This window comes from Gavialis gangeticus, unplaced genomic scaffold (genome assembly GCF_001723915.1).
Source record: "Gavialis gangeticus isolate Ggan-Ray unplaced genomic scaffold, GavGan_comp1, whole genome shotgun sequence".
Classification (NCBI taxonomy): domain Eukaryota; kingdom Metazoa; phylum Chordata; order Crocodylia; family Gavialidae; genus Gavialis; species Gavialis gangeticus.
This window is the reverse complement of record NW_017729011.1, coordinates 837,192-850,111: the sequence shown is the minus strand read 5'-3', so window position 1 is coordinate 850,111 and position 12,920 is coordinate 837,192. Positions and strand designations below refer to the sequence as shown.

Below are 12,920 nucleotides of genomic sequence, written 5' to 3'. Positions count from 1 at the left end.
TGTGTGTGTGTGGGGGGGGGGGTGGTCCATGGTCACCTGAACAAGAGGGAGGTTCTGTGGCTGAGTGACTGTTGCCATGACACCGTGTGTGTGGGGTAGGAGGGGGGTGTCCTGTACCCGGGTGACTGTTGCCATGACACTGTGCAGGAGGGGGAGGTCCAGGGCTGGATAAATGTGGCAGCAGGCCACATGCAAAGCTATTGCCCAGGACCTCCGTTCTGCTACTGCCCAGTGCCCCAGCAGAGAGGACAACAAAGTTCCCATGGAAGGCCCATAATGCCCATAGCTGCCCTGGCGATACCTTCTCCCCAGCTCACGCTGCACCATGGGAGACTTCAGAGCAGGAGACTGCACCCTACTGCAAGGTGATTCAGTTGCTGGTTGTTCAGGAACAGGCTGTGCTGCACTGTCTGAGGGAGCCCAGCCGGTCTGTCCCAATCCTGGCAGAAGCTCTGTTGTGACCCCACAGGCCACCCCAGCACTGTGCGCCCAGCAGGGCTCTTCCCTTCCCTCTCATCAGCAAGAGCAGCCTGCCTCAATGAACCACCACAAGAACAATACTGCACTCTTATACAATGCTTGCCACCAGCAGGTCTCAAAGTACTTTACAAAAGAGGTCAAGAGCATTATCCACATTTTACAGATGGGAAAACTGAGGCACAGAGATGGGAAGTGACTTGCCCAAGGTCACCCAAGAGGCCAGCAGTAGAGAACACAGGTTACCAGAGTCCCAGTCCATTGCTCTGTCCATTAGAAACAATGCTGCTTCTCTCTCAGCCCCACGTGCACTGTCCACCACATTTTCCACCTGTCCCTTTTGCTTTGTTCTGCCCCACCATCCTCCTGAGCATCACGTCTCTCAGGGTAAGCCCTCTATCTTGGGGGATGTGCTCAGATAGCCAGGGACTTCCCATTGTTGTGATGAATACCACTAGGACCTTCCACGCACCTACAACCAGGTCGGAAACAAGGTGCTGCCAAGCAGGAGGCATGGTGGAGCAGAGTGGGGAATGCATGCTCGATGGTCAGAGGAGGCTCCCCAAGCTGCCTTTGGTGCTAGAGATGAAGGTGGCAAGCAGTTGCCATGGGCTTCTGGGGGCTGATGTCTCCAGGCCCAGTCATGCTGGCTTGGCGAGTCCTATTGTCAGAACAGCCTGGACACCACTCCCGGGTGGGCTGCTCCTCGTTTACAGGGAGGGGATGTTCCACACTGGTCACCCCAGTCCATGTCCCACCCCCCGCCCCTTCCCTAAAAACTCTATGTGGCCACAGCCTGCCTGGGCATGCGGTTCCTCTCACTGTGCTGCTTGTTCCTTCCTTTTCTGGTGGCGTCTGGGATGACGAGTGCGTTTTTGCCCTTGGAGAGTTTGCCCTTGCGGCGCTGCCGGTCACTGCACCACACCCGCTCACAGTACTCCTCTATCCGCTGCAGATTGGCATAGCCAATAAGGTGCATTATGTCCTTGAACCATGCCCTCTGCCCATGTGGCAGGCGTGGCTCTGGCACTAGGCAGGGCGGGCGTACTGGCTCATCCTCTCGCTGGAAGACATGCTCCAGCTGCTCACTCTCGATCACCTCCAGCGCAATCTTGGTGATGGTCTGGGTGAAGCCGTGCTCCAGAGTCTTGCAGTAGTAGGTGCCAGCGTCCTGGCGGTACAGCTTCCGAAACAGCAGCCCCTGCTCTGTCTTCAGGATCCTTTCATCAGTCTTCACCTGCAAGAAACCCTGCGGCAATGAAACAAGGGAACACTAAAGACTGCTGGGCTTGTGCCTGCCACATGCCCTGACACCTTGCCTCCCTCCTAGCCACCCTGGCCACAGGGGATCAGACCATGGGTCTCTCTGGTACCTTCCACCCACCTGGTTCCTGCCTATAAACCCCACAGGATCAAAGCAAAGGGCCCCTGGTGTCTCCAGTCACCTAGGATCAGACCACAAGCCACCCCTGCTCTGGTGTCTTGCCACCAAGCCAGTCAGTATTAGGCACATCCAAGACATTTTCCCATACTTCCCCTTTAACTGATGCCCTGGGAATTGTCTCTTTCCCTCCCCATCATTATAGGACCACTGGCAGCTTTCCACCTGGTTCTATATGTGTATGTGTGTATTAGAGTGGGGAGGACCTTACGGTCAGGGGCTCATATATCCCCCCATACAACTCTGGCACAGGCTGTGGGAACCTTCCTCCATCTTGAGTCTATCTTGGGAATATCCAGAGTTGGGCTTGGAGATGGGGAGGGAGGCAGCCAGGCTGAGACATGAGGAGTGGGAGAGCCAGGGCTGCTTTTGAAGGTGCAGCCTGTTGACCAAGCACTCAGGGAGGAGCAGGATAAGGCTCTTGGAATGAGCTGGCTGGGCCAGTAGTGCCAGAGAGCACAGGCCAAACTCCTCTCTAGTATTACCCCAGAGATGTCAGGGGAGTAATCTCAGGAAGACCTCCCCTTTGGCTCCATTTTCACCTCACCCCATACAGAGCAAGGAATGTCTCAAAAACCCACCTGCCCAGAAGGTAGGACACCTGTGGAGGGATCCTCAAAAACTGGCCAGCCCTGCAGGGCCAGCACAGGGGACTATTTGATGTCCTCATTTGCACGGACATGCCACTGGATCTGGGGGTCGCTGGCGGTCAGCGGCCGAGGGGCACACCACACTGAAGGAACAGACTCTTCTTTCATTCCTGTTGCTCCTTCCAGCCCCCCTAGAGTCAGGTGTTTATAGGTCTGATGACCTCCAGGGGTGCTGTCTCCTGGGTAATCTTATGGCATAAGCCCAGCTGAGGGAATGTGTACAGCGCTTTACCAGCAAGGCCCCTCTGGCCTGCCTCTCCTGTGTGCGCTCAGTCATGGCTGGAGAATGGGACAGCCTGGAGCACACCACGCTCAGTACACCAGTGTAGACATGCATGGCCTGGAGACCCCCCAGACAAAATCCCACCCCCTTCCAGACCCAAGTGTTGACTGTAGGAGAGGGCTGGGGAGATCCCACAGTCACATGCCTTGGCCTTCAGAGTGCGTGGGGAATGGGGAGCTCACTGAAGTGGGAGCCTTGGGAAAGGGGCAGCGTGATGTACTGGCAGGATTCTCAAAAGCACCCCTGTTCTTCAGCAGCTGCTGGCAGAAAACAGGCCCAAGACCAGCTGGGATAAAAGCAGGCACCCTGGTGGGTCCAGGAGAGTAGGAGAGATCCTGTTAGGGGGTGAGGGTAAGTGTGAGGACATCAGAGTAGACATGGGGGATGTGGGGTGGAGGACTCACCTCATCCCTTTGCTCATCCTGGGGCCTCTGCATGAACCACTGCACAGTTGCTTGGGGTGACTTGGGGACACACTCCAGGAAGGTGCTGTTGTGCTCTGTCCCATAGACCAGCTTCTCCTCAGCACTGTCAAAATCATCCACTGGCAAAATACAGGCATTTGTTCAGAGCCCTGAGATTAATCTGGAGCCTCAACCCCAGGGCCACCAGCAAAGCTTCCCAGCCCCTGAGAATAGCCTTGCTTCTGGACAGACAAAGGCCTTTGGCCCTTGGGCTCTGAAACTTCTTCACCCTGGGTCATGTGGAAAGCCCCACAGTGCTGGCAGGATGGCCATGGCAAGTCAAGATTTGCTTTATGAGACTAAGGCAGTGTATGTCCTTGACAGAGGACTCAGTCTTCACATCGCTGGGTGATGAGACAGCATTGGGACATGGAGATCAAAGAACCCTTCAGTGCAGAGGGTCCTGCTTCATCAGTGGCCACTTGACCCATGCTCAGCACATCCCACAGGGACATGTGGGTGAGCACCGCTCCTCTCAGGACAGCACCAAGAGAGGGGAAAGGACCTGCTCAGCCACACTTAGAGCTCCTGGACCCTGCAGGAGGGGTCAGCTCCATCTAGACATTGCCATGTTTACCCAAGGAGTGAGTGGTGCATGTGAGGAGGAGAGCTGGGAGTGCTCACAGACCCTCTGGATGCAAGCCCTGGATGCTAGAGGAAAAGGACAGTCCCTCTCAGCCTGTGCTTGCAACTCCCTGCCCACGTGTTACACACAGAACCAGCAGGCTGCCTTACGGGTCAGGTTCTGATCCAGGCACTGGTGCATGGGGTTCCCGTTACGGATATCCTGGCGGCGGAATCGGCGCTTGCCCGCTGGCTGGTAGCGGGTGCAGGAGACACCATCCCAGGCACAGTATGGGTCTCGTGCCAGGCAACACTCAGCACAGGCTGTGCCATAGGTCTCACACTGGTGCAGCTTCACCTGAGCCACCCCTAGGCGGGAGCCCACGTAGAGCATTTGCTGTCAGAACACAAGAAAAAAGGATGGGTCAGGCTGGTAGCCAGAAAGGAGGGGCTCAGCCAAGATACTACATCTCCAGAGGCATCTCATGGTCCACCAGCCATCTGAGGGCTCTCAGCAGAGCAATGGGGCTGGAGCATTGTCCTCTCCAACAGACACCTGCCTCAGGACACAGTGGAAACCACCTCCCTTAGCTTAGTCTCTGGGAGATGGATGTTCACAGTGAAACCAACCATAGGGCCAGGCTCAGACAGCTCAGAAGGATTTTCTACCAGGAAAAACAGTGATGCACTAGCAAGGCTGGCTGGGGAATCCCAAGACTGGAATAATGGGGAATGCCAAGCATAAGGATGGATGTACACTGGTAGAGCTGTGACAGAAGGGCCCTGGAGTGGGCACCAGCCACTGGGATTTGGCTTCATGGGAGGAAGCCATCTTTTTCACCTCTCGTAACCAGTGTTTCCTCTAAGCTGCGCAGCGTGTGTGGCCACACAGACATGCCTGGCAGCATGGCATGAGTGCACCTGCATGGCATGAGCACGCCTGCAGGGCTGTGCACACCACGCAGCTTAGAGGGAACGCTGCATGTAACTCCTAGAGCAAACAGAACAAATAGAGACTCAGGAAGGAGAGGACCCTTCCCTAGGCGGGCAAGGAGGGTTTAACTAAAGCAAAGCAGTGAGATTACCAGGGAAGAATACCAGGAAAACTTCCATATGGTAAGAACTATCAGGCTGTGAGATGGCCTTGCAGGGCAAACCCCACTGGTCCCCTCTGTATGAAATCACCCAGCACTGGCCATTGGGTGGACAGGATGTTGTCCCCAAGGCTGCAGCTGCCACAGTGCTGAAGCATCTGCCAGTCTTCAGGCACTGAGCCTTTCTGATGGCTCTAGTCCAGCCCAGGACACTGTGCTGGTTTCCAGAAGGGTCAATACTTCCAGCCCTAACCTGTCCCAGAGTCCCTGCACAGTTGAACTGTGTCTGCATTTGTTGGGCACAATTGCTAACCAGGCTCAATTTTTCCTTATGTTTGTCCTAAACGGAAGACAGTACTCACTCGTTTGACAGAGATTTCCATGTCAGTAATGGGCGTAGGAGCCTGGGGAAGAAGAAAAGAGACAGACCTTCAGTTACAACAAGTTTCAGACATGACCACTCTTCTCTCCTCAGAAGCCCCATGTTCCCTCTTGACTATCTTCAGTTTTTCATAGGTTCAATCAGGCTCTCTGGCTCTCCACAAGTAAACACGAATGCACCCCCAGACATCAACACCTCCCCAGCATCCTGTCTAGAGCTTCCTGCTTTCTAGCAGTCAACAAATCCATATTAACACTAGTGGGAGCTACAGCTTCCAAGAATGAGGAGGCCAGCCCCTTCCCTCAGCCTCCTGCCACATTGTCACTAGCAAAGGTTTCATCCCAAAAGCCCATTCTTCCAAAGTTAGGCCTCACCCTAAGGGCTGCAGTTGTCTATCATCCCCCCCAAGGTGGTTGGGAGCAGTGGGCGCTTGGCACCTTTCAGGTTTGGGTTCTTCTAGAACTGGATTAAGGACCCAGTTCTACAGAGTCTGGAAAGCAGCCACTTTCTTTCAGGCTGATGCTCACTATTTGACTCATAGTTCTGGTGCTGGGTGAAGGAGGGCATGGGAGGGGCATCATACTAGATAAGAGCCCTCATTGGTGATGAGAGCTACAGAGAGCATTTGGAGCCACTGTTCCTATGGGAGGGAAATCACAGAGTCTGCCTGCAGGGCCCACACACTCATGCGCAGGAAGCATCTGCACGGGCTGGACCAGACTATCCTTTCTCCTGTTCCGGTTTCACAACATAGGGTTTGCTGGGCTTCTTTCCCTATGCCAGTATGAGAGGGAAACCCAGCCCCTAGCTTTGTAGGCATTTAGCCACATTGCTTATGTGCACACTAAGAGCCATACATGCTTTACGTGCAACAGTCACCCAGCATATGCTCTGCACAGAACTGCCAAGCACATGCAAGTACAGGCTGTACCTACAGCATACGCTGCCTTGGCCTAGGTTGTATCCATGAACCTAATTCCTCCCTGAAGGTACATGTTCCTGCATCCAGTACAGTCATATGGGACACGTGGAAGTGTCTGTGTACCAAGACAGAACTGCACGGGCTCTCCCATGTGCAGCACACAATATTACACATGCACGCACACATACACACACGCATACACATGCATTTTTTTCACCTTAAAAACCTGCAGCTCCTCCAGAATGACTTCTTCAGCAGCTGCAAAGTTTCCCTTCTGCAGGGCTATGACCTTCAGAATGGAGCCTGCATCTGGAAGGGAGCAGAACAAAAGCATTACTATGAGCCCTTTTCCTCAGTATCCTGACAACATCTGCAGTGGGGACAGGGGACAATTCCTGCTCCAGTAGGACAATCTTCCTGCCTCAACCAAAAACTTACTTTCAACCAGCAAGCATGAGTAAACTCCTCACTGTCTGTCAGTGTCCAGGGCTAGCACCAAACACCTGCAGTGCAGATCTATGCCAGGAAGGTCAGGACCTAAACTCAGCAAGGGAGCAACCTACCATTCGTCTTCCTTGCTAGAGTGTTTCAAGGAAATACTCTGAATCAATAAGACAATGCTGTTCCATAGCTTTCGTAGTGACCAGTCCCATCTAACACTGGTACATAGGTTTGTCCTATGAACAGTCCAGGGTCTTATCCATAGAGCTGTGCAAATAACTGAGATTTCAGTTTGCTGACTAAACCAAAAAACTGGAAATAAAAATGGCTTTGGGTTGACCTAAAAGGAACAGGCACCTATACACGTGCCAGACGTCTGCCCTGATGTGTGCTAATTAGCACATGTCAATGCAGATTCAATTAATCAAGTCTGCTGAAGGGTGCTAATTAGCATGCTCCAGCAACCTCCATATCACATGTATACAGCACCCCTGCACTTCAAAATGGCAGTGAATGAGCTTTAGTTAAAGCACCCCCAACCACCACTTTGAAGCACAGGATGCTGAATGTACATGAAACTGGGGGCACTTTAATTAGAGCCGCTCTAATTAAAGTGCCCCCTGCCACCCCAGAGCATGTAAAGACACCCATTGTTTTTCAAACTGTTTTGGGAAAATCCAAAATATTCATTCTTGAGTTGAATCAAATGTTTCATTTTTTAATTCTCCTAAACTTCTTAAAGCGATTTTAAAATAGAAGTGAAGCTACTCTAGAAGCAAATCACATTGATTTGAATAAATCAAGCCACTTTGTTTGAGGAAGGTCAAAGTGGAATATTCCGTCTTTTCAAATACTTTCCATTAGATTGGGGTTAGTTTTGACCAAAACAATTTGCCTAAAATTAATGGGAATTTGTTTCAGCTGACCTAAAACTCTTTTGATGAAAAAAATATTCAGCTGAAAAATTTTAATGAACTCTGGTGGGATCACAAGGGCACAAAGAGATAAAATGACTCACTCAGGGCCATACGTCACATTAATGGTAGTCAAGTCACCTGATTTCCAACTCCTCTAACCACTAGATATTGCTGCCTTTTCCCCCCACCATGAGAGCTGGAACCAGGTGCAGTCAGAGGCATATGGAGTTGCTACTAAGCTGCCAACTGAAATATTATTAATGAAAAAATGAGTTTTATTCCAAAATGGACCTTAGAGCCAGGAGACTATTTCCGCTCTATTCAGCCATCCCACCAGGGTTAAACCCCATCAGACTTAGCAGTGTTGGCAGCCCTGGTGTAGATAGGCCTCTCCCACCATTTTAAACCCCATGTTGATTAGAACTGCTCTGAGCAGCAGCTGAACTACCCAGAGAAGGAAAACCCAGAGGGGACATGCTTGGGGAGATGTAGCAGAGAATGGCTGGCATTGCCAAGGCCCCAGGAAATCTTCTTCCACTCTGTGGCCCACCTGTCCCCAGGAACATGACATCATACTGCCCATCCTCTGCTTCCACTCGATCCACTACGATCTGATGCAGCCGGTGTTGCAGGTTGGTTTTCACCAGCACAGGCTGGCGGTGCACTGGATACACAGGCTTGTACATCAGAGGGTGAGCACGGGCAAAGTGCAGCACCTCATCAGGGTAGTCCTTGGTGGTGCCATACTGCCGACGGGGCTGGTTGGTGGTCTTGCTGGGACACTGGCACAAAGCAAGAGAGACAGCATTTCATCCTGTTGTTTTTGCCCCTGACACTAAATTTGCTACAGCAAGAGAACCCACTTCCAACCTTGTTATCCCAGTGCTCAAGAGCCACCTGCTGTGCTATAACAAGGGCTTTGGGATCTTCACTTCAGGATGTCACCTGGGCTTCAGCAGATTTTCAGCTCAGATCCATTCTCCTGGCAGCCCAGGTGGAAGCCTGTTGTATCAGATCCATCCTGCTAGCTTCCCCCATGCCAGTCCTGCTGTGCTATTTCCTCTTCTCTTATCCAACCATGGACACAGACCAGGGATGGGTGGCGGGGCAAGGCTCTACCCAGCGTTGTTATCTTGGATGAAAAAGTATGATACTGGGGGCTGGACAAATGCTGCTTCCCTAAGCCTGGAATAGCTCACTGGCCTCCATGAAATACCCCAGAATGGATATGACCTCCAGAAATGGACCCTGATGATGGTCCCCAAGAGAACAACTGCTGAAAAGTTTGAGTCATGAGGCTGCCACCAACCCCTGCTGGTGTCATGTGCAAAGTGGCAGCCCACCTCTCCAAGACAATGAAGCTATAATGACCTGTAATGACTGTGTGCACAACTAGCCCAGCCTCTGACAAGGCCAGTCCCCTCCAACTGTTCTCCAAACAAGAATATGAATTACTTACAACTCCAGGCCTGGGGTATGGCACCTTGCCCTCATAGGCAGCCCACTGGTGATCAGGGCCATCTTTATGGGCAAAGGGCCCATTGAAGACCTCCCAGATGTCTGCCATGCGATACACACAGATGGCAAAGCCTTGGAATACATTGCTGAAAGGAGAAAGGGTGCCCCAGTCAGGCCCCATTGTGGGGAAGGGTGGTTAATTTTGTGCCCAGCTTTAGGCAATCATTCTGTGAGCAGCACTAGGGGATGAGCCCAAGGGAACAGGGGCATCGAAAGGTATTACACCAAAAGCAAACTGGAAGTCACGGGGAAATTAACATCCTAGAGGGCTAGGACTCAGTCACCAGCTCCCAGGCAACGATGAGGAACTGATATGTGACTCTCAAACTCCTCAGATCGATTGCACTGCCCCAGATGAACAGGGATTAAGTACAATTAATGCTAGCTGAGAACATAACAAAAACATTAGTGAAAATACATCTATCTACTCAGTGTTATAGGCTTAAATACAAGAATCTTAGCTATCAAAAGGCAAGGAAACAATAAAGTAACTTGAATAAAGAGTCAAATACCCTGACACAAACACAAACCTGGGCCTGGCGATATTAATACCAAGTATCTAAACAATAGCCTTAACTCTGACCCACAAAGCACACTTACCAACAGACATGTTTTCTATCTCAGCTCACAAAAAGACTGGTCTGGAAGATGTTATGCATTTAATTTGAGACAGCTGTTAATATACCGACTGTATCTATATCCATCTTGCTCCAGATTATGTTAATAACTACGCTCCTTCAAAGCCAGTCACATAGCACTTTCTGCCAGCACTCTGTTACTGCTTTAAATGCCAGAGTATGAAGCTATTATGCTATCTTGGAATTAGTGCTACTATATTATCCTAACACATATGAATACATTTAGGAATACCACATGTTATGCTTATTTATCCCCCTGAGGATTTGTCTTAGTATACCCCAAACAACTCAGTATTGATTGTTAGCCTCATGCAGTTCACCTCCTACCACATGATATAATTATGAGACTAAATAATTTCATTACTGCTTAAATGATCAGCATGTTGGAACTGAGACCACCTTTGGGTGGTGTTTGTACTGCACTTAGCACAAAGAGAGTGTAACCTCTAAATGCTATTGCAAAATAAGAATAAAAGAGAGCAACAGGGGAAAAGAAGAGTAGGGTTAGAGTTATGGACTTGATTAGAGGGTCTGCTGCTAATTTTTCATGGCAGCAGGAGAAGAGTTGTTGCAGTATTACAGAAAATAAGAGGACATATGGGCTGTGAGCTGTTACCTGATGGTGCTGAAGAGAGCATAGATCTCTGGGCTCTTCCCATCTTTGGTCCACAGTAGGAAGATGTCCTCTATGACATTGAACACAGGGTCACCAGGGAGGTTCAAACCACTCCCCTCCACACACCCACCTCAGGCCAGACATGCCAAGTCTCAGAGCCATATGAGAAGGGGGTGGAAGCTCGTCTTACCCAGATCATCAAAGTAAGTGTCTATCCCATCAGGACCAGGAACAGAGCACACCAGCCGGGCTTTGTTGAAGGTGCTCCACTTGTTGACCAGGACTCTCTGGCCCCCTGCATCGTTCTGGAAGGAGAAGAAAGGACTCTGCTTGACATGAAGCTCACAGGGTGGTGCTGCCTGCAAGGCTGGGACAGTGCTGCTTCACCCCTTCAGGAAATGAATCTGGCTGGGACTCATGGATGTTGTTACTGACTGGGGGAGATTGATCTAGTGCACTGACTCTCCCAATGAGACCCCGAGAGACACTAAAAATCCATGGCCACTTTGGAAAGCGTGCCTTTTTCAGTCCGGCTCCCAGAAATGGACAGCTTGCCTCTGTTTCTCCATCCCTAAGTCACACAGAAAAGAACTGGAACCACTGCTGTTAGTCACATGTAGAGGCTTTGTGCCATGGGGCTACGTGGTGTGTGTGTGAATGCAGACCAATCCTGGCTAGTGCCAGGCTTGGAGCATTGGGCTAACTTCACTCACATACCTGTCCTGATCTAAAGCACCCAGCTGCTCTAGCTGATACCCTAGATCTCTCTGCCAGTGTCTCTCACTCCTGATCCAGATCCCCTTCCTACTCCAGTCCTAGGCTTTCTACACAACTGTTTCAATGCAGTTCAGTCTGGACCTACAGACTCCACCTCTTGCAATTCCAGCAGAGATTGTCTCAAAGATACGGATGAACTGAAAGCAGCCTGGCCAAGTAATTTGACTAGTGGCCTCTGCCACGTTTGAATGTCAGGGTCAGAGGCTTGGCCCAAGCTAAACCCTCCTGGAGACACTATGGATTTACAAAATGGACTTGAAGCTGCCCTCAAACGGTAGCTGGGGATTGCACCTAGTCCAGGAATCACTTGTCCTCTCCTCCACCCTTAAGGCACAGCTGGCTGTAGACATTACAGTGATGGGGACAGAGGAATGTTCTTCTCTGCAGGAGCCAAGTGGCACCTCTAACTTTGTTCCTGGAGCTGATCCAGCCCAAGGATTAGGGGAGAGAAAACTGCAGCTCAGAGATGCTTCTCCGCCACACTTAGCTGGGAGCATTAGCTCAATACAGCAGAGGATGGAGTCCTGGATGCACAGTGGTGGGAGGGCAGAGCACTGACCCCTGGGGCCTCGCTGCTCACTAGGGAAGATTCACCCACCATTGTGCCCATGGGTTCCCTATGTCCAGGGTATGGTAAATAGCATATAGTGAGGCTTTGCTCCTGACAGCAAGCAAAGACCCTCCTTGATCTCAGTCAGCAAGGGGCCCCTGCTGGAAGCTGGGGGGGAGAGGGGGAGTTCTTGCTCTCCCCTCCAGCTTCTCACACAGAGTTCCTTTCTAAGTAGCAGCCAATAAATAACCAACACATAACCTCTTTGTTGCTGTGGTAATTTCTGGGGTTCAGGTGACAGCAGGGAGCTTGTGGCTGGCAGCATTTGTCTGTGGGGATTCTCCTTTCTCTGCACAGGCACACACTGCCCAGAGCCTGTTCCAAGGCAGTGGCCCCCACACTGAGCAACTGCAGAGGCTGCCATGATATCTCTTGAAAGATGTTTCTCTCCTGCCCTCCTGGGATCTCTGGGGCCTGCTAACTCCTGCTTGTGAATGATGGGGCTGAGAGTTGAGTCACTGCCTTCCAGGTGCTGTGCCAGCTCTATCACAGTGCCTTCCCCAGGCTTCCCAGAGCCCATACTCCACTCCTGCCCCACATTGCTAACAGACTTGAATGGGTTTCATATGGATGGCAGAGAAGGGCAGGGATCTTTCCTCCAAGGCCAGGGAGGTCAGAGACTCCAGCTCCTCTTCAAGCATCTAACTGATCACAGCAAGACATAAGATTTGTCATAACTGACCAAGGTGATTCAGAGCAACTATGAGGCTAATCCAAGAAAATACGCAGGTCTGCTAATGGTCCCTGATACTGAGACTCATGAATCAGTACAGACTGTAAGACCAAGGATTGCTTTAGCTTTGCCAGCTGGCCAAGCCTTGGTGTTTGGTTTAGATCTATGTCCCCAGGGTTTGTGAGGGATTAATGCTGTCAGGTTTGCGTGCTAGTGCTGCATAGAGGCAACGGTCCCGAGGAGGCCTGGTGACACATTGCAGTGAAGCTCATCCATCACTACATTTAATTGAGTGATGTCACTGCAGCTGTGAACATAACAGCTGTTGGTCCCTTAGGCCAGGAAGATGCATGAACTTGACATCTTCCTTATGCTGAAACACTGGAGCCATCCTGTCCAAACAACAGCCAAGGGTTCCCAGGGAGAGGCAGGGGTCAGCCTTCGAGATTCCAA

The 12,920-nt window shown here is 51.1% G+C and overlaps 1 protein-coding gene across 2 annotated transcripts in view; it reads right to left on the bottom strand.

Moving 5' to 3' along the window:
* Positions 1–561: 561 nt before the first annotated feature.
* Positions 562–12,920, bottom strand: part of SEMA3G (semaphorin 3G) — an 85,775-nt gene continuing 73,416 nt past the window's right edge. Inside the window, exons 8-16 of one of the 2 annotated variants that reach the window (XM_019510340.1) lie at positions 10,598–10,712; positions 10,408–10,477; positions 9,095–9,239; positions 8,186–8,417; positions 6,495–6,586; positions 5,336–5,377; positions 4,051–4,276; positions 3,256–3,395; positions 562–1,726 (exon numbers count right to left, since the gene is read on the bottom strand). In XM_019510340.1, coding sequence (XP_019365885.1) covers positions 1,259–1,726; positions 3,256–3,395; positions 4,051–4,276; positions 5,336–5,377; positions 6,495–6,586; positions 8,186–8,417; positions 9,095–9,239; positions 10,408–10,477; positions 10,598–10,712 — 1,530 coding nt within the window. In that variant the 3' untranslated portion in view covers positions 562–1,258. The remainder of the gene's footprint in view (positions 1,727–3,255; positions 3,396–4,050; positions 4,277–5,335; positions 5,378–6,494; positions 6,587–8,185; positions 8,418–9,094; positions 9,240–10,407; positions 10,478–10,597; positions 10,713–12,920) is intronic. The other variant, XM_019510341.1, reaches the window with a different exon arrangement.